The following is a 20,947-nucleotide window of genomic DNA, read 5'->3' on the forward strand; positions in this document are numbered from 1 at the left end:
CATTCTAACTCAATTATACAAGTATTTAAAACAATAAGCCTGACGATATATCGACTAAAGCTAAAACCCAAGTTGCGGGCAGCAGCCCGCAACTGTGGGATTGGTAATTGAGGCCACTTCATTTGAGCAAAGCGAAAGTGAAATCGGTTCTTCTCCACGCAGAGGACGCGTCCAGACTGGGACTATGTCAGAGACACTACACGCAAACTATCAATCGATTTCGTGAGTATTCATTAAACATTCTTACATTGACGAATCCCTGCGAGTGGCCCAACAGCAGATCGTACAATGCATCGGACTTATTCTCCTTTAAGGTATTTATAGTTGTGTCAGGGGCCAGTCGTGCAAGTGACGCACTTTGACAATCTTACAATGTTTCACTTTGGGGTTTCTTTTTGTTGTTTTTGAATTCTGCACTAATGTGGATCTTTCTTTCCACCACAGAGACATGGAGAGCGGTGGTGAGGAAACTATTTGTTTTTTGACAACAGACAGTAAATGTCATCAAATTCTGAATCAGTTTTTAGTCATAACTTGACAACAATCAATTTGTTGTTTTGGTATTTATGAGCAATGAAGTATTTTAGCTATATTTAACCTTCAGTTCTAAAGGAGGTTTAAGTGTTTCCCACTGGTTCATGTCTGCATGATTTCCATCATCAGGTGAAAGTTCAAAGCTGCTCAGGTTGATTTTCCAATAACATACTTCTTCCTTTCTCTCTTCAGTATCTGGAACAAAGTTCTTTGTCTACGTGGCTTCAGAAACAAAAAACGCTCACATGGAATGGGTTTCCAAAATGAAACGTGTTGGACACACTGAAGTGAACATTCCGGAAGATGCAGATTATTATTTGGTTTTCTGTCCAGTCAAATCCCGAATCAAAACAGACATTGACGAGGCCCTGGAGGGACTCCCAGGTAGCAACTTAAGTGTGAATGTGATGGAACTAAATGTAACATGAAGATTCAAAGTTGTTAAAGCAGAAGTGAAAGTCAAACTTACCTTGCTGAGTCACCCTAGTCTTTTCTATGTCTCCAGATAATAAAGCAGTAGTTCTGGTGGTGATGCATCACACCTTTGATCCTGATCTGGTGATTGTAGAGAGCAGATTACAGGAGCTCCCTAGAAACGTCCGCCTCACTGTCGACTCCCTGTTCTATCAAGGCAGGCTCCTCTGGTGTAACTGCAACGATATTACCTGGAATCAGATCCAGAAAACTTTCAACATTCCTATTCCTGAAGTAAACACAAAATGTTGATGAAGGTTGTGCAGGAAGTTGTCTCAGTCCATTAATAACGCTCATTTTTGTCATTTCAGCCATCCTGGTGGAAGAGACTGTTTAACTGTGAGTATTATTTACACCTGGATCCTCATACCTGAAAGACCTCTGAAGGCTTCACCATGCTGCTTTTCTTTATCCAGATCTGGTGAACCATAAGGAACTGATGGCAGTCATCGCTGTTGGTATTTTGTTGGTGATTCTTGTCATTGTCATTGTCAATTTCACGGCTGGTAAAGGTCAGCTGGCCGGTGGTGTCGGGAATCATCCAAACCTTATTCAAGGACAAAAGGACACAGTAGAGACACCAGACCTCAAGAAGCTGTAGTAATTCAGATCTCTGTGACAGGACGGATATTTAGGATGTGTCCTGGTGCACGTTTAATCACCAGAATTTGAACTGTATGATGTTTTTGAATCTACATTATTCGATTCTAGAATTAGGAATTGTTACATTTTACAAATTTACACGTCACTTCCTGGTTGTGAGGAAGTACCGGTATTCACATAATAAAGAACTTCTTGATTTGATTCATCGTGTCTTCGGTCTTCTTCTTCAGTCATTATAACGTAACGATAACATTAATCATTTGCTAACAATCCCCAAGACTCGGAACAGACTGGAGCCGAGCAACAGAACTAAAGCTGACTGGATGGTGGTGGAACAGATCTGTTCAGGACAGGGACCCAGAATCTGGAGCAAGGAGGTTTTGGAAGTGGACATAACTCAGCTCTAACTGGGAGGGGGAACTCAGCTCGGAACTGGGGGGGTCATGCCTCCGGCCTAAAAAGGGAAGGAGAACACCAGGGGCTGCAGGCTGCTCTAAGAATCACACTCTGGACCCTAATTCTGTTGAAGCTGACAGCAAGAGGCAGGTGTGCAACCGCCTCCCAGACCTCCTGCTCACCGTGGACTGTCTTTTCAACGAGGGCAAACTCCTCAGCAGCAAACACAATAAAGCGGCTTACATGGATTCATCAAGCTCATCGCCACATCTTACCAGGGTTACGCTAATAAGGTAAAGATGGCACATTTCCTGCCACTGTCTCCTTTTAAATGCTTCTGTTTCACACTAATCTTTGTCCTCCGTACTCCTGCCTGCTTTCTGGACATCACTCTTTATGGTAAGCCATGAACTCCTTAGTCAGATAAATTCAGTCACTCTGGATGTAAATATTGAAACAACAGCATTTCTGTGACGTTTGACAGTCTTTAATCCATGTACTGCATCAAACAACTCTAATTTAGCTATTTTTCCACTTCATTTTAGGGTTGCCATTCAACAGAGGATTAAATTTGTGATTTTAGTTACTATTATAGCTGTATTTTTTGTTGTTGTGATTACTTCATTAGTACTTGTTTAACAGTTAGCTAAACAGATCACAGCTTCCCTTAAATGTGTGTAGATTAAAGGGAAAATGCTGCACACAAACCTTCATTAAAACTGGAGCCACAACTGTCTCACAACTGTCTAGCCTGGCTCCCAGAAGTTTGATTCTCGTTTGTTTCATGGTTCCTGAGCTAATCTAATCGTCCTCATTGTCTGTTCATGCCGCCCCAGCCTGCTCCTCTTCCATCCTGTTTCTTCTGCCGCCTGCGCCTCTTGGTATTTTTTTCCAAAATCTTTGACTGTACCGTAAATTAACCTTGCTCCAACTCAAGCCAGTAGTGTGTATCTGCTTTTGGGTTCTAGATTCGTGTCTGCAGTTCGCCACAGAAGGTTCCTGCTCCAAACTGTGCGTCAGTTTCACTCCTGTTCTTCATCAGCTGGTGACCAGGTGAGAATCTTCTCGTGCCTCATGTTAATAACTAAGTTATTGAAAGTGACTTTTCAACACCCTCTGCAGGAACCATCTCATCTGATACTTAGCAGAACTTAAAGGTTGTTCAGTGTTTCCTTTTAAATGTGTCTCTGCGGTTTTGCTGATCTCATCATGGCTGCAGTTGCTAAAAACACATCAAGCTCCTTGTTTTTGTGATTTTCTTCTTCACTGAGGTCTCTTTTACTGAGCAGTTCCTTCAGCTTCTGCCCTGGACTCCATCGTGCTGTTTATGGGACTGGCTGAACTCTTCCTCATGACTGTGATAACTGTTCTGTTATGATCCTGTGTCTGATCTGTTTTTGTGCTCTGTTTGTCCACTAGGGGTCGTGGGGGACTCATCTGTTGTGCTGGCTGCCTCCACACCTGCAGCTAATCCGGTCTTTGGCAGGCCTCTTAAGCAGCCGGCACCAGCCAGTACTCGTGGAAAACTGAGCTTTGATTATTAGCGTTCCTGCGATTGACTGTGTTCCTTTTGTTTTAGGTCACCACCGTTCCGGGGAGCACTTCCTTGGGTTTGGCTTGGCACTTTGTTCACTGGCGTCACCATTGATGGCACGTGCACTGTGTAAATATTTTGTAAATAAACTGTAGATCACTGACGTGGCCTTTGTCTGTCTTCTTGGGTCCATGATGACCAAGTTTTATTGTCCTGTGCTCCTCCGTTAAACGTGTTGCTGGATCTCCTCACAATAGTTGACCTTCCACTGAACTCCAGATACGTAGGTCGGGTCTTTCCGGGCCACTTTAATCTCTTATCTGCAGAATCTCCTTCCTCTGGGTGGCTGAAGGCCTCTAGTTTTAGCTCTACATATTCAAACATCCCCTCTGATGCTGGAGCACCTGTGGTGATTCTACAGTTGAGCCACTTAGAAAGTTGTTACTGAAGCTCGGGAGAAGGAGAAGCTGCGCTTCATCGTGACGGTTCAGGTCAGGAGATGAAGATGAGCCCATACTGAGAATGAGGGAATGATACAGTCTCAGTAGTTCCGCTGCTGTCCACATTCATCACGAAACTCAATACATCAATAATAAATGATGTAGGAAGGGGAGGAACTCAAATCTGTCGAAACCTTAAATGTTTTCATCAGCAACTATGTTGACATTTCCTCTTTCTCTCAAAAGTGTGAAATGATGTCATGAAAAGCTGACCACAGATGGACACAAATTAGATGCATCGAACTTCTGCTAGTTGTTTTGGAAAATGAGCTTCACAATTCTCAACATCAGTTCAAAAGGGAGGCGACACTGTGGAAACCACAGAAAGCTGCTGCAGTTTCAGCACTAAAGGAAGTCAAATGAAGAGAAGTTCCAGAAGAAAAGGAGACGATAACATGATGGTCGCCTTCAAATGGATTCATGCTTTTATATTTCTAACATTCATGCTTCAATATTCAGGTGAGAATGAGTTCTAATGAAAACAGATTAAATCTTCCCATAAATAGCAGCATTTTAATTGTCTCACAATAAATGAACAGAAACAAAGACATTTTCTACCTGTGAACAGATTCTTGTTCTTTTTTCACAGATACCAACAGAAAATATCTGACTGCACATCAAGAAGTAACTTTGAGCTGTGAAAACCTGATAAGGATCAGAAGAATTGTATCAATACTACATGGCTGTTCACTAATCCACCATCAGCAACATCGAGCTGATTAGTCTTGGAAAGATTAACTCTCATAAACCAGGCAGACTGAGTCTATCTGAGAACTGTTCTCTGACCATCAAGAACCTCACAGGTGAAGATTCAGGTCTTTATACCTGTCGCCAGTTTAACAGCTCAGGATCACAAACAGGTCCAGATGCTGTAATTGATCTGACTGTGGTCCCCAGTGAGTATTCCCATCACATAGTTTCATCTTCACCTGAACCACAACGATCATTTCAGTGAGGAAGATTGTGTTGCTGCTCTGTTGTTGCTCTGTTTGCTCATGTCTCTGTTCTCATGTTTGTTGTGTTGTGTTCTGTGATCTGGACGAACAGAGAGGGAACAGCTTCTAAAATGTTCTGTGTAGTTTGGGACCCCGTGACACACAAACACAACTGTTCAAAGTCATGTTTTGTCATTGCTGCAGTTGCAAGTTTAATTCCAGACTTTTGATTTGTGTCTGACACATTTTCTCCACTGAATGATGTTTTTAATGTTGCTGTTGTTGGCTTCTCTGTTTACTCAAGTTTGTCTTCTCTTCTCTTCTGAAGCCACCACCACCACTCCAGCAAAACCTCTGCAGATGGTACCTGTAAGAGAACATCCGTAACACAACATTAGCTTTTTTAATTTTCTGGTTCCTGCTGTGTTGGTAGTTTGTGTCTGTGTTGCAACCATTCTCCCTGGCAGTAAATCTTAAAAGCTTCTTTTTATTTCCCTTTAAAACGGCGCCGCATTAATAAGGAAGCTGCGTTGTGGCACGAGCAGCAGATGAGGAGCTACGTGCTCAATAAAACCCAAACAGCTGCTATTGTTCTTGACTGGTCCCAGCACCTGAGACCATGATGCTGCTACATGGTGGGTGGGTGGGTGGATGGATGGACGGACCAGTGATCATCCTACATCTCCACGGTATCTGACTGAGCGTTACCTTGACGATGGTCAGGCTCACTGAGCAGTTCAGGAGAGGATGGATCAGTAACCTCGACTCCACTCAACCCCTGTAGGGGGACGTCCCGCTTGGAACGTCCTGCTTGGAACGTCCTGCTTGGACGTCCTGCAGCTGTTTGGATAAATAAACTTTGCTGCAGCGCTGTAAGATTCATTGTTACGACAAAGACATGATCAACCAAACACAAACTTTTCTTAGAACTAAATTGTCAGTGAAATATTTCTGATCCAAGCTGATTTTAAAAGGTTTGTTGTGGATAATTACTACAGGAACAACCAGAGGAACAAGCTAAAATAAAGAGGTGAAACACGACAGGAAAAACAACACATGTTGGTTTGGTGATTTCACTTGAATTCGATGAGATCATCGACTGTTATGGGCTGTCCCATTTCTCCCAGTTAAACCAATGCAGTCGTCTAAAGTCCTGTCCTGATGATGAAGAGGTCTTCCTCATATAATGATTATAGGCAGGTTACAGCCTAACGAGGGTAGTCATGCACATTATAATGGAAAATCCTTTAATAATCTTAAAGTCCATTAGTCCTTTTTCTACATAGTAACCAGTTTGGGGGATAAGATCCAGATTCATTAATTATTATGTTGTATGAATGAGAACCAAAATATCTCCATTATCTTCCAGATCTGTGGTGGCGGAACCTCTTTGCAGCAGCCGCTTCAGTTGTCCTCACCATCGGTTGCCTCACAGTTTTCATATATAAATGGAGAAAAAAGCACTGGTAAGTTTCATGATGTTAATGAAATGTCAGTGTAAAGTGATGTGCAAGTCCACAATAATCATAATCATAATGTGCCTTGGCGTCATTATGTTTCCCCGGTTTTATCTAAAGTGTTCCACTAAGAACCCAACCAGCACCAAGAGCATAAACCTCATCTCTGTCCTCTCTTTAATGCTGTTGTTCCACTGTCGCCTGGGTTGATTTGGTTTAAAATATGTTCAGCCTTGGTTTTGGTGCATAACTGAATACATTTATAAAAGATTTAGGTTTATTATTTTGATTTTTGACCCACCTTCATTATTTTCACATTTGTCCATGATGGATTTGAAGTCAACATCATCCACCAAAGGAGTTCAAACAAAAAGAATCAGTTTGTTTGGTTGTCAATTCTGTTTCGTTTTTTTTCTTCAGGTTTTTGCTGATGAAAGTGATCCCAATGTGACCTACAGCACTGTGAGAATGTCAGCACCAACACAACCATCACAGCTCAAATAATAGCAGCCAAGAACTTGTTTTTTTATTTGTTTGTCTGTTTTTATTTGTTTTATTTGTTCTTGTATGTGCAGAGGTTTTTTGTTAAGAAATGTTTTAATTCCTATATTGTATTACCTGTTAAATAAGTAAATGTAGTCCAAATATGTTTCATTTAGAAGCATATTTTGGTTGATGAGCAAATAGGAGGCTGCATATTTAATTGAATTTCATTCATTTTTAATCGTTTTGATTATTCATTTTCTTCCTTTTTCTTTTCAATTACAACTTTGGTTTTGTAGCATAAATAACAAAGTGTGTTTACTGTAAGTATGAAATTAAAAGCTATTTCAAACAATGTTTCTCGGAGTCAACTCAGTGGTGAAGACTTTAAAGTATTATTTGTACAATTGGTGTTATTACAGTTTTTCTCAATCACTTTGGTACATTTTTCCAATCATTCTTGCAATTTGCAGAAGATCAAGTGCATTTCTCAAAACAGTTTGAACAAATAGCAAAACACCGTGGATCACCTGCAAAAGCCAGTCTCTTGCTCAAAATCCTTAGTCCATCCCTCAAAAGCAAGTTTTTGTGTCAATATACTTGTCAGTGCCATCAGAATGTTTAATCATTGTGTCATTGTGTACGGATAAGACAGTCAAATTCATTAGTCATGTTGGCAATTGAATAGTGCACTTTGAAGGGACATGTTGATGTAAAATGTGGTTTAGGTGTGATGACAAGTGTTGTACATTTGACCTCATATAATGTATATGTGTAAGATTGATTGGAAAAGACAAGATTCACATTTACAGAATGACTTCTTTATTGGCAAACATTGACATTGCAGTGCGTAAAGAAAAAAAAAGACAGCACTGCACATAACAAAGGTGAAATACAATACGTAAGTAAACATAGGTCAAATATAAACATAGGTCATACAGTAGGTAAACAAAAAAATATGAACAACTCCCCAAATTCTAATCTCAATCCTGATCTTCAGCTTCTTCCCGTTCCTGTCTGTTAGGCCACAAATTCTCATCCACGTCACACCTGATGTCCTCCCGTGCAAGGCAGCGTGGATAGTATCTTCATGCATGCCTAATCCATGCTCTGCAGGAATCTGCAGTAATGTCTTGGCATGCTGCATCCATTGCAGCCAGAAGTCAACCAAAACAAATTTGAGGAAGACACAATGGCATTGTATAGAGCATCAGTGGAATAGGCTACTGTAATTTTGTATGGGGCATTACTGTATTGACATGTAAATACAGTAAACTCCATGTAATTCAGCACATACTGTTAGATTACACACCTGTTCTCTCTGCGGAAAGTTTGAATAATTGAGGACACAGTTGTTCTGCCAACATTTGGCTGCACCCTTCTCCCCGCTTCAGCCATAGTCAGCCCATGATTCAAAACATGGTCTACAAGTGTTGCTCTGATTTCATCAGGAACACGCATGTGTCCGCCTCTTCTGCCTCTTCCTCTTCCTACTCCTCCACCACGCAGCCTCACCCCTCTTCCTCTCCTTCTTCTTGGCTGTTGTCCTTCCATTGTCAGACATTGTAACTTTCTATTGTGCTCTGGTTACCTATATACTCCCCAGTAGATTGTTCATGAGATGCTCCCTTGAGCTCATTCAGAAAACTGTCGATCATTGGTTGATCAACTCTTTTCATTAGAGAAAGTCTAGATTCACCTGGGAGGAATTTACCAATTTAGATCATATTTACAGACAAATGTCTTATGGAAATGTATATATGCTTGACATGTTATGATGGCTTGGTAAATCATTTTGCATGTGAAGACTTATATGATGAACTATAGCCTAAATGTTTTGTGGAAAGAGACTATTTGATAGATTCCTATAACAAAGCATTTTGATTAGCATGACAAAAGCAATTGATAATGTACGAAAAAACTGAGAATTGTACACAATCATTTGCATGGATGGACAAAAGCATTTGCAATTTGTTCAATGCAATGAGAAACTGCCTTTTTCATCTGCACAAATGGCATGATGATGTGACAATTGAACAAGAACTTTTGAGAATTTCAATTCTGATGTGAGAAATGTACCAAACCAATTGAGAAAAACTGTAATATCGGGGACGTTTTAATTCAACCCAAAATTAGGAGGCACTTCTGCCACTGACCAGCAGGGGGCACCAGAGCTCCTTCGCCGATGCAGGTTTGCAGACACCAGCTGTTGTTGCTGAGTAGAGCTCCAGCCTACAGGTATGATTAATGTCTGCATGCCCTGTTCTCAGATGAAGTGCAGAGGAAATGAAGTTGTTCAAAAGAAGTGAATCAACAGGAGATCCTTCAAGAAACAAAGGTGCTAAAAAGAAAATGAGAAGAGGTGCAGATTTATATTTCCTCAAAACTAAACCAAAACAAGATTTTGAATTTGGCAGCTCGGTCAGTGGTATTTTAAAATTACTTTTATGATGCATTACAAATAGAATTAAAAAACTAACCGGAAGGAGACTTTTGGAAATACTGACAATCCCAGTGTGTCAGAAGCTGCTCCACAAAAAATACAGGTCAACCTTTAAAACACAACATCAGCTCCAAGCTTAATGCTCATGATAGTTTATCAAAAAACCTCCCTGAGTCCAACTTAAATGAACGACCATAAACTGCCCAATCAAGAGTCACAATCACTCATCTGTGTCTGTGCGTACCTCCATAAACACTGACTTTGTGTGAGAAAGCGGAACTTACACATGCACACACTCTCACACACACACTTAAGGACAGTCGTTACCGTGCATGTGAAGCATGAAGTAATTGCAGTGGTGGTGGTGGTGGTGGGGTCAGTAATGCAACTCAGGACAAAGAGCTGTCAAACAAAGTGATTCTGCTTCACCGACGACCCCCAACAGGACACATTCCGATCGGGTGGCACCGGGCTGACTGGAGAGGGGGGGCCGGGACATGAGGAAATGATTCATGGGGATTTGAAGACTACTCTTCTGCCGGTAGCATCATTATAACATGCTTTTCATTGTTGTAGTTGGATTTTTTTGGGGTCATCTTTAAAATGGAGAATTTCTCCTTTTTAGCACCACATCAACCTGAGCTGGCTGCAGGAATTAGAGTAATTACATCATCGCGCATACAAATGAGCTAATTTAGCTTTTCCCCACCTCTCTACGGGTCAGTAGGACCGTGACCCAATTTAACCGTCCAATAAGGAACAGAGCAAAAATCTCCTGAGCCAATGGGACCCGTGGCCCTGCCCACCTGCATGCATAATAATAAGGCGCGGAATAATAACACACTGGGGGAAACTTGAACGACCGCAGCTCACTCACTGTGCTCTTCAGAATACTTGGTCTCTGAAAAACCATCACCATGGTCGACGCCTTCTGTGCAACCTGGAAACTGGTGGAGAGCGAGAACTTTGATGATTACATGAAAGCCCTCGGTCAGTAATGTGCTTCTATCTTTGCTCTTTTTCTTTGATCTCAGTGTTGAAATGTGCTTCATATGTCATGTCCCAGGCGTGGGCTTCGCCACCCGACAGGTCGGGAACGTGACCAAACCACCGTCATCATCAGCCTGGAGGGCGATAAGGTGGTGGTTCGCACCCAGAGCACCTTCAAAAACACAGAGATCTCCTTCAAGCTGGGGGAGGAGTTTGATGAAACCACCGCCGACGACAGGAACTGTAAAGTAAGAACAAACACTTTCAATCATCTCAGATCGGCATATTCTGGAGTAATCAAGATTAATTGGCCACACTTTTCAGTACGGTCACCATGTGTTGTGTCTCTCAGTCTACAGTGTCTCTGGAGGGAGACAAGTTGGTCCACGTCCAAAAGTGGGACGGCAAAGAGACCACGTTCGTCAGAGAGATCAAGGACGGCAAGATGGTCATGGTACGTTTCTGTCTAAAGTGAACTATGACATAAAAACATCTAAAAGTATAGCATCATGGAACGTAGGCCCAACTACTTTGTTTTTTAGTGTTGTTCAATATGAGGGATTACACTGTAAAACAAGAACACTTACTAAGCTATAATTTGATGGTCTACTTTATTTTTTTTTTCTGTGTGATTTCTGGGCAGCAGCAAAATCAACACACATGTAGAAATACACATTCCCACATGTCCAGTCAAATCCCGAATCAAAACAGACATTGACGAGGCCCTGGAGGGACTCCCAGGTAGCAACTTAAGTGTGAATGTGATGGAACTAAATGTAACATGAAGATTCAAAGTTGTTAAAGCAGAAGTGAAAGTGAAACTTACCTTGCTGAGTCACCCTGGTCTTTTCTATGTCTCCAGATAATAAAGCAGTAATTCTGGTGGTGATGCATCACACCTTTGATCCTGATCTGGTGATTGTAGAGAGCAGATTACAGGAGCTCCCTAGAAACGTCCGCCTCACTGTCGACCCCCTGTTCTATCAAGGCAGGCTCCTCAGGTGTAACTGTGAGTATTATTTACACCTAGATTCTCATACCTGAACGTCCCTCTGAAGGCGTCACCATGCTAATTTTCTTTGAACCATATGGGACTGATGGCAGGCATCGCTGTTGCTGTTGTGTTGGTGATTCTTGTCACTGTCATTGTTATTGTAGTTGTCTTGATCTGGAATTGCCTCGTCGTTCCAGGGGGCTCCATTTGGAATCCCTGGAGCAGCAGTAAGTATGAATTTAATCCTAAACGGGTGTTACAGTGACATTTCCTCCAAATACATTTTTATTAGCAGGCTAATTTTTTTACAGATAGCATCAGTAATTAAGTTGGTTTCAAAATCTTTATGTTTACTCTACAGAAGAATGTTTTTTTTTAAAATTCTGGATGATTTTTCTGTATTTCATGGTTTTATTGTTTTTTGAGGTTGCCGTAGTCCTCCATTTTGCTGTTGCAGAAATGTATGTCCATGATTTATGACTGTTTTAAGGCTCATTTAGTTGTTATGAGCTTTTATCCAAATCTGTCCTCCTTTGCACAAATGTGAAGTAAAAGGGAACAAATCTTCAGACTTTTGAAATTAATATAAAACTCGGTGACGTTCATGGTTCTGCTGTCTTTTCTGTGTTTTAGGTGTGTGGTATCGCCATGTGTGGTCCTTCTGGTGGAAATGTTGGAACTGTTGTCTGTATTTTTTCTCCGGGTCAAGATGGTTGGTTAATTGGGTTTGTGTCAGTTTGGGACTCAGAGGGGCCAGACCTCGTTGATGTGGGTACACCAGGCAGAAGACATCAACAGAAGAACACAGATGTTTGGCTAGAGTTCGTATCTCCTTGATCATTTAAGCACCGCTAATGTGTTGCCTTCACAATGTGTAACAACAATAGATTGATTCATATTTGTTCTTTGTAAATCAGTCACAGGATTCATTTCTTCAGGTTTCAATCTATTGTGTAGCTTGAAAAATATGTTTGAGATAAAATATGTTTTTCTGAACCTCTTTAATGTCAATGCTTAGAACGGACACACAGGAGAGTCAGATGACTTGTGTTGAAATGAAGTGGTGAAGTGACACCAACACAGCAACAGTTCATGCAGCACCAGCACCCACCCTGATGAGACATTTGTACTGAGAGGTATATCAGGCACGAGGAAGTGAAGGTCACCGGCCAGCCAGTGCCTTCACTATCCTGTAAAGAAGATGCTAACCTTGAATACAACAGAATGATCTGTCACTGAGAGCTCAGAAGCTACTTCAGAACAGTGAGTGAGAGTAAATACAATCTATAGCAGAGGTGTCAAACTCAAATAGCCAGTGGGCCAAAATTCAAAACTGGGCCAAAGTCACGGGCCAACATTGATATTTATTGAAAAAAATCTTCCTCCAGCTATACGTTGGAACCTTTGATATGGACCCAAACTAGTTTTGCTCAACAACTGAACATGGAACAAGCAAATCTTAACACAATACAATATATAATTTATTATTGCACACATGCAAAATTGAAATTCAAATTAAAAAAACACATCACTGGCATTCATTTCTTCTCTTTATTTGCAGCCTTCTGAAATAAATTTCAACAGTAATTTTTTGCCATTGTAAGTTAATGTAATGTAAATGTAAGGCCTTTTCATCTCTTCTACGTTCTGGCACCTTTGGGTCATTTCCAGGTGCTTGTGTTTGTCTTGGTGTTGCGTTTTATATTGTCATCTGTTGTTGTTCTCCTTGTACTGCACATTGGCTCCACATACAAGAAGACAGGTCCGTCTTTTACATATCTAAACAGATATTCTGCCTCCTACCTGTTCAGAAAGGTCCTATTTTCTTCCTTTCCTTTAATCATTTTTCAGAGGGGTAGTGCCAGAATTAGCATTAGCATATAAGGTCGCTATGACTACTTTCTCTTTCTTGGTGGTTGGCAAGCCACATATTGGTTTATTACCACCACCAACTGATGTAGAGTGTGGATTTTCACACCAAAACACCAGCAGAGCTGGTATTTGTAGTATTAGCACAAGCGCTTTAAGTGATAATACCGGCGGGCCAGCTCTAATAGTCAATTGGTACGGCTTCGCGGGCAAAATATAATTACATTGCGGGCCAAATTTGGCCCACGGTCAGAGTTTGACACCTATGATCTATAGGATAATTTAGGATTGAAGAAGTCATTTTTCCGACACAAGAATATTGAAAAATTCCTCATCAGATCAAATTAAATCAGAAGGAATCGAGTTGGAATAAAGGTCTTAATGTAGATTTATACAACTGTTTATTTTCCTTTTGTAACATTAAAATCTTTTAGTTTTAACCTACTTTGTTATACAGTTTTGTCGTTATGTTTGGCCAATTAGGAGCAAAAGTGCATCTAATGTTGTGTTATTTTTAAATAACACTAAAGTGAAGAAAACCACAGAAGTCAGTTTAAACTATATGGACATTTACATGAACATAAAATCAAAGCACTGGTCTGTTTGAAAATGCACGATAGATAGATAGATAGATAGATAGATATAGATAGATAGATAGATAGATAGTAGATAGATAATAGATAGATAGATAGATAGATAGATAGATAGATAGATAGATAGATGATAGATAGATAGATAGATAGATAGATAGATAGATAGATTAGATAGATCTTAGATGATAGATATTTAGATAGCTCGTGATCGCTCTAGATAGATAGCTATTTAGCTGGTATAGGAGCTTTGGAGATGGATAGGATGTATGCTTTGGATATATCTGCTATAACTCACGACAGTTTAAGGTTTTATTCTATGTTAAATTTAAAAAAAAGTCAGGTCCAAACTATAGAGACACACACTCTCGTTCTGGTTATTGTGGCGGAGATTTGGGGGCGGGGCCTCTGTCACCCGGGAGGATTATGGGTAGGGGGCGTGGTTTTGATGCTTTTGGAGTTTATATTTCTCCATTTATCTGCTACTCAAAATTATTGTATTATTACTATTGTTGTCGATGTGATGTCAGACACTTTTGTATTATTTTATTGTTTTATTACTCTTGTTGTCAACGTGATGTCAGACACTTGCTGAAGGCTCCGTAAGTGACGTCAACTGACCAGCTGAGGGTGCTGGATCACTGCAGGAATTTAGGCTTTTTCTATCTTTATAGTTATATCAAACAAAAATCAAGATTCCCATTCTAACTCAATTATACAAGTACTTTAAAACAATAACGCCTGACGATATCGACTAAAGCTAAAAACCAAAAACCTGGGAGGATCCACGATGTGGCAGCAGCCCGCATCTGTGGGATTGGTGATTGAGGCCACGTCATTTGAGCAAAGCGAAAGTGAAATCGGTTCTTCTCCACGCAGAGGGACGCGTCCAGACTGGGACTATGTCAGAGACACTACACGCAAACTATCAATCGATTTCGTGAGTATTCATTAAACATTCTTACACTGACGAATCCCTGCGAGTGGCCCAACAGCAGATCGTACAATGCATCGGACTTATTCTCCTTTAAGGTATTTATAGTTGTGTCAGCGGGCCAGTCGTGCAAGTGACGCACTTTGACAATCTTACAATGTTTCACTTTGGGGTTTCTTTTTGTTGTTTTTGAATTCTGCACTAATGTGGATCTTTCTTTCCACCACAGAGACATGGAGAGAGGTGGTGAGGAAACTATTTGTTTTTTGACAAAAGACAGTAAATGTCATCAAATTCTGAATCAGTTTTTAGTCATAACTTGACAACAATCAATTTGTTGTTTTGGTATTTTATGAGCAATGAAGTATTTTAGCTATATTTAACCTTCAGTTCTAAAGGAGGTTTAAGTGTTTCCCACTGGTTCATGTCTGCATGATTTCCATCATCAGGTGAAAGTTCAAAGCTGCTCAGGTTGATTTTCCAATAACACACTTCTTCCTTTCTCTCTTCAGTATCTGGAACAAAGTTCTTTGTCTACGTGGCTTCTGAAACAAAAAACGCTCACATGGAATGGGTTTCCAAAATGAAACGTGTTGGACACACTGAAGTGAACATTCCGGAAGATGCAGATTATTATTTGGTTTTCTGTCCAGTCAAATCCCGAATCAAAACAGACATTGACGAGGCCCTGGAGGGACTCCCAGGTAGCAACTTAAGTGTGAATGTGATGGAACTAAATGTAACATGAAGATTCAAAGTTGTTAAAGCAGAAGTGAAAGTGAAACTTACCTTGCTGAGTCACCCTGGTCTTTTCTATGTCTCCAGATAATAAAGCAGTAATTCTGGTGGTGATGCATCACACCTTTGATCCTGATCTGGTGATTGTAGAGAGCAGATTACAGGAGCTCCCTAGAAACGTCCGCCTCACTGTCGACTCCCTGTTCTATCAAGGCAGGCTCCTCAGGTGTAACCGCAACGATATTGCCTGGAATCAGATCCAGAAAACTTTCAACATTCCTATTCCTGAAGTAAACACAAAATGTTGATGAAGGTTGTGCAGGAAGTTGTCTCAGTCCATTAATAACGCTCATTTTTGTCATTTCAGCCATCCTGGTGGAAGAGACCGTTTAACTGTGAGTATTATTTACACCTGGATTCTCATACCTGAAAGACCTCTGAAGGCTTCACCATGCTGCTTTTCTTTATCCAGATCTGGTGAACCATAAGGAACTGATGACAGTCATCGCTGTTGGTATTTTGTTGGTGATTCTTGTCATTGTCATTGTCAATTTCACGGCTGGTAAAGGTCAGACGGCCGGTGGTGTCGGGAATCATCCAAACCTTATTCAAGGACAAAAGGACACAGGAGAGACACCAGACCTCAAGAAGCTGTAGTAATTAAGATCTCTGTGACAGGACGGATATTTAGGATGTGTCCTGGTGCACGTTTAATCACCAGAATTTGAACTGTGTGATGTTTTTGAATCTACATTATTCGATTCTAGAATTAGGAATTGTTACATTTTACAAATTTACACGTCACTTCCTGGTTGTGAGGAAGTACCGGTATTCACATAATAAAGAACTTCTTGATTTGATTCATCGTGTCTTCGGTCTTCTTCTTCAGTCATTATAACGTAACGATAACATTAATCATTTGCCAACAATCCCCAAGACTCGGAACAGACTGGAGCCGAGCAAACAGAACTAAAGCTGACTGGGATGGTGGAACAGATCTGTTCAGGACAGGGACCCAGAATCTGGAGCGAGGAGGTTTTGGAAGTGGACATAACTCAGCTCTAACTGGGAGGGGGAACTCAGCTCGGAACTGGGGGGGTCATGCCTCCGGCCTAAAAAGGGAAGGAGAACACCAGAGGCTGCAGGCTGCTCTAAGAATCACACTCTGGACCCTAATTCTGTTGAAGCTGACAGCAAGAGGCAGGTGTGCAACCGCCTCCCAGACCTCCTGCTCACCGTGGACTGTCTTTTCAACGAGGGCAAACTCCTCAGCAGCAAACACAATAAAGCGGCTTACATGGAGATCATCAAGCTCATCGCCACATCTTACCAGGGTTACGCTAATAAGGTAAAGATGGCACATTTCCTGCCACTGTCTCCTCTTAAATGCTTCTGTTTCACACTAATCTTTGTCCTCCGTACTCCTGCCTGCTTTCTGGACATCACTCTTTATGGTAAGCCATGAACTCCTTACTCAGATAAATTCAGTCACTCTGGATGTAAATATTGAAACAACAGCATTTCTGTGGATGTTGACAGTCTTTAATCCATGTACTGCATCAAACAACTCTAATTTAGCTATTTTTCTGCTTCATTTTAGGGTTGCCATTCAACAGAGGATGAAATTTGTGATTTTAGTTACTATTATAGCTGTATTTTTTTTTGTTGTGATTACTTCATTAGTACTTGTTTAACAGTTAGCTAAACAGATCACAGCTTCCCTTAAATGTGTGTAGATTAAAGGGAAAATGCTGCACACAACCTTCATTAAAACTGGAGCCACAACTGTCTCACAACTGTCTAGCCTGGCTCCTAGAAGTTTGATTCTCGTTTGTTTCATGGTTCCTGAGCTAATCTAATCGTCCTCATTGTCTGTTCATGCCGCCCAGCCTGCTCCTCTTCCATCCTGTTTCTTCTGCCGCCTGCGCCTCTTGGTATTTTTTTCCAAAATCTTTGACAGTACCGTAAATGTAACCTTGCTCCAACTCAAGCCAGTAGTGTGTATCTGCTTTTGGGTCTAGATTCGTGTCTGCAGTTCGCCACAGAAGGTTCCTGCTCCAGAACTGTGCGTCAGTTTCACTCCTGTTCTTCATCAGCTGGTGATCAGGTGAGAATCTTCTCGTGCCTCATGTTAATAACTAAGTTATTGAAAGTGACTTCAACACCCTCTGCAGGAACCATCTCATCTGATACTCAGCAGAACTTAAAGGTTGTTCAGTGTTTCCTTTTTAAATGTGTCTCTGCGGTTTTGCTGATCTCATCATGGCTGCAGTTGCTAAAAACACATCAAGCTCCTTGTTTTTGTGATTTTCTTCTTCACTGAGGTCTCTTTTACTGAGCAGTTCCTTCAGCTTCTGCCCTGGACTCCATCGTGCTGTTTATGGGACTGGCTGAACTCTTCCTCATGACTGTGATAACTGTTGTTATGATCCTGTGTCTGATCTGTTTTTGTGCTCTGTTTGTCCACTAGGGGTCGTGGGGGACTCATCTGTTGTGCTGGCTGCCTCCACACCTGCAGCTAATCTGGTCTTTTGGCAGGCCTCTTAAGCAGCCGGCACCAGCCAGTACTCGTGGAAAACTGAGCTTTGATTATTAGCGTTCCTGCGATTGACTGTGTTCCTTTTGTTTTAGGTAGTTGAGTCACTTAGAAAGTTGTTACTGATTAAAAGGAGAAGCTGCGCTTCATCGTGACGGTTCAGGTCAGGAGATGAAGATGAGCCCATACTGAGAATGAGGGAATGATACAGTTCTCAGTAGTTCCTCACAGCTCCGCTGCTGTCCACATTCATCACAAAACTCAATACATCAATAATAAACTGGGGGGAAAAAAGGAACTCAAATCTGTCGAGACCTTAAATGTTGTTTTTCATCAGCAACTATGTTGATATTTCACCCCATTAAGATGAGAAGCAGTAAAGAAACTTGACTCTGTCTGGTTGCATAAGACAACCATCACTTAAAACATAAGGGAATTTTACTAAATGGCATTATATTCAACTCTAACTCTACCCACGCTCAACTTCCTCTTTTCTCTCAAAGGTGTGAAATGATGTCATGAAAAGCTGACCACAGATGGACACAAATTAGATGCATCGAACTTCTGCTAGTTGTTTTGGAAAATGAGCTTCACAATTCTCAACATCAGTTCAAAAGGGAGGCGACACTGTGGAAACCACAGAAAGCTGCTGCAGTTTCAGCACTAAAGGAAGTCAAATGAAGAGAAGTTCCAGAAGAAAAGGAGACGATAACATGATGGTCGCCTTCAAATGGATTCATGCTTTTATATTCTAACATTCATGCTTCAATATTCAGGTGAGAAAACAGATTTAAATCTTCCCAATAAATAGCAGCATTTTAATTGTCTAACATAAATGAACAGAAACAAAGACATTTTCTACCTGTGAACAGATTCTTGTTCTTTTTTTCACAGATGCCAACAGAAAATATCTGACTGCACATCAAGAAGTAACTTTGAGCTGTGAAAACCTGATAAAGGATCAGAAGAATTGTATCTATATACTACATGGCTGTTCAGTACCAGTAATCCACCATCAGCAACAATCGAGCTGATTAATCTTGGACAGATTAACTCTCATAAACCAGGCAGACTGAGTCTATCTGAGAACTGTTCTCTGACCATCAAGAACCTCAGAGGTGAAGATTCAGGTCGTTATACCTGTCGCCAGTTTAAAGGCTCAGGATCACAAACATATCGGATGCTGCAATTGATCTGACTGTGGTCCCCAGTGAGTATTCCCATCACATAGTTTCATCTTCACCTGAACCACAACGATCATTTCAGTGAGGAAGATTGTGTTGCTGCTGTTGTTGCTCTGTTTGCTCATGTCTCTGTTCTCATGTTTGTTGTGTTGTGTTCTGATCTGTTCTGGTCTATTCTGTTGTGTTGTGTTCTGTTCTGTTCACATCTGTTGTGTTCTGTTCTGTTCCATTCACATCTGTTGTGTTCTATTCCATTCACTTCTGTGTGTTGTGTTCTGTTCCATTCACTTCTGTTGTGTTGTGTTCCATTCACTTCTGTTGTTTCTATTCCATTCACTTCTGTTGTGTTGTGTTCTATTCCTTCACTTCTGTTGTGTTGTGTTCTGTTCCATTCACTTCTGTTGTGTTGTTTCCATTCGCTTCTGTTGTGTTGTGTTGTCTCCTTCTCTTCTCTCTCTTCTGAAGCCACCATCACTACTACGGCATCAATATTTCCAGGAACCACCTCAGCAACACCAACAACCCACCATATTTCTCAGAGCAAAGGTAACGACTCAACAATAACTTGTGTTTTAGTTTCTGGTTTGTGTTGATTTTATTTTCAGTCATCTGCATCCTGGAACATCTCCAGGGAAGCTTCTCTCTCCACATCACCTGAGAGGGAACATTGGCTCTCTCAACTAAATTAATTGATGGTGAAAGACTTTGATCTGGACCAACAGAGAGGGAACAGCTTCTAAAATGTTCTGTGTCGTTTGGGACCCCGTGACACACAAACACAACTGTTCAAAGTCATGTTTTGTCATTGCTGCAGTTGCAAGTTTAATTCCAGACTTTTGATTTGTGTCTGACACATTTTCCCCACTGAATGATGTTTTTAAATGTTGCTGTTGTTGGCTTTCTCTGTTTACTCAAGTTTGTCTCTTCTCTTCTCTTCTGAAGCCACCACCACCACTCCAGCAACAACCTCTGCAGATGGTACCTGTAAGAGAACATCCGTAACACAACATTAGCTTTTTTAATTTTCTGGTTCCTGCTGTGTTGGTAGTTTGTGTCTGTGTTGCAACCATTCTCCCTGGCAGTAAATCTTAAAAGCTTCTTTTTTCCCTTTAAACGGCGCCGCATTAATAAGGAAGCTGCGTTTGTGGCATGAGCAGCAGATGAGGAGCTACGTGCTCAATAAAACCCAAACAGCTGCTATTGTTCTTGACTGGTCCCAGCACCTGAGACCATGATGCTGCTACACTGTGGGGGGATGATGGATGGATGGATGGATGGATGGATGGATGGATGGATGGACGATGGATGGACGGACCAGTGATCATCCTACATCTCCACGGTATCTGACTGAGCGTTACCTTGACGATGGTCAGGCTCACTGAGCAGTTCAGGAGAGGATGGATCAGTAACCTCGGCTCCACTCAACCCCTGTAGGGTGGACGTCCTGCTTGGAACGTCCTGCTTGGAACGTCCTGCTTGGAACGTCCTGCTTGGAACGTCCTGCTTGGAACGTCCTGCTTGGAACGTCCCGCTGGGAACGTCCTGCAGCTGTTTGGATAAATAAACTTTGCAGCGCTGTAAGATTCATTGTTACGACAAAGACATGATCAACCATAACACAAACTTTTCTTAGAACTAAATTGTCAGTGAATTTTTTCTGATCCAAGCTGATTTTAAAAGGTTTGTTGTGGATTATTACTACAGGAACAACCAGAGGAACAAGCTAAAATAAAGAGGTGAAACACAACAAGAA

General features: G+C 41.2%; 2 protein-coding genes and 3 long non-coding RNA genes across 8 annotated transcripts; 3 read left to right on the plus strand and 2 right to left on the minus strand.

Annotated features, from left to right (window-relative positions):
• Positions 1-126: 126 nt before the first annotated feature.
• LOC130520785 (uncharacterized) lies at positions 127-16,334 on the plus strand. Of its 2 annotated transcripts, none has more exons than XM_057024520.1 (9): positions 127-222; positions 445-461; positions 727-918; positions 1,040-1,242; positions 1,320-1,347; positions 15,249-15,440; positions 15,562-15,764; positions 15,842-15,869; positions 15,947-16,334. In XM_057024520.1, the coding sequence occupies exons 1-9, from the start codon at positions 185-187 to the stop codon at positions 16,129-16,131; spliced, it is 1,086 nt and encodes a 361-aa protein (XP_056880500.1). In that variant the 5' UTR covers positions 127-184; the 3' UTR covers positions 16,132-16,334. The 2 variants fall into 2 exon arrangements, with proteins under 2 accessions (XP_056880500.1, XP_056880501.1); XM_057024521.1 differs by having other exon boundaries at positions 173-314.
• Positions 2,315-2,754, plus strand: LOC130520789 (uncharacterized). The gene is made up of 2 exons (XR_008949051.1): positions 2,315-2,406; positions 2,553-2,754. It is a non-coding gene; the product is annotated as an uncharacterized LOC130520789 (long non-coding RNA).
• LOC130520788 (uncharacterized) lies at positions 9,023-11,316 on the minus strand. 3 transcript variants are annotated; one of them, XR_008949050.1, is made up of 3 exons: positions 11,176-11,316; positions 10,237-10,590; positions 9,023-9,176 (listed from the first exon to the last, which is right to left on the minus strand). It is a non-coding gene; the product is annotated as an uncharacterized LOC130520788 (long non-coding RNA). The 3 variants fall into 3 exon arrangements; XR_008949048.1 differs by lacking the exon at positions 9,023-9,176 and adding an exon at positions 9,339-9,835; XR_008949049.1 differs by lacking the exon at positions 9,023-9,176 and adding an exon at positions 9,339-9,835 and having other exon boundaries at positions 10,069-10,590.
• Positions 10,277-11,241, plus strand: LOC130520786 (fatty acid-binding protein, brain-like). Its single transcript, XM_057024523.1, is given in 5 exon segments — positions 10,277-10,349; positions 10,426-10,467; positions 10,470-10,597; positions 10,702-10,803; positions 11,212-11,241. Coding segments are annotated over 5 exon segments (360 nt in total). The 3' UTR covers positions 11,227-11,241.
• A 3,657-nt stretch (positions 16,335-19,991) lies between the features above and the next one.
• Positions 19,992-20,941, minus strand: LOC130520787 (uncharacterized). The gene is made up of 2 exons (XR_008949047.1): positions 20,553-20,941; positions 19,992-20,176 (listed from the first exon to the last, which is right to left on the minus strand). It is a non-coding gene; the product is annotated as an uncharacterized LOC130520787 (long non-coding RNA).
• Between the last annotated feature and the right edge of the window lie 6 nt (positions 20,942-20,947).

Source organism: Takifugu flavidus, unplaced genomic scaffold (assembly GCF_003711565.1).
Source record: "Takifugu flavidus isolate HTHZ2018 unplaced genomic scaffold, ASM371156v2 ctg527, whole genome shotgun sequence".
Classification (NCBI taxonomy): domain Eukaryota; kingdom Metazoa; phylum Chordata; class Actinopteri; order Tetraodontiformes; family Tetraodontidae; genus Takifugu; species Takifugu flavidus.

What these genes read in the sequence shown, in the direction of transcription:
- LOC130520785 (XM_057024520.1), top strand. Translation starts at nt 185, where the DNA reads ATGTCAGAGACACTACACGCAAACTATCAATCGATTTC. An exon ending in GGCCCTGGAGGGACTCCCAG is followed by an intron (nt 15,441 to 15,561) that starts GTAGCAACTTAA and finishes CTATGTCTCCAG; the next exon opens with ATAATAAAGCAGTAATTCTG. An exon ending in TCAACATTCCTATTCCTGAA is followed by an intron (nt 15,765 to 15,841) that starts GTAAACACAAAA and finishes TTGTCATTTCAG; the next exon opens with CCATCCTGGTGGAAGAGACC.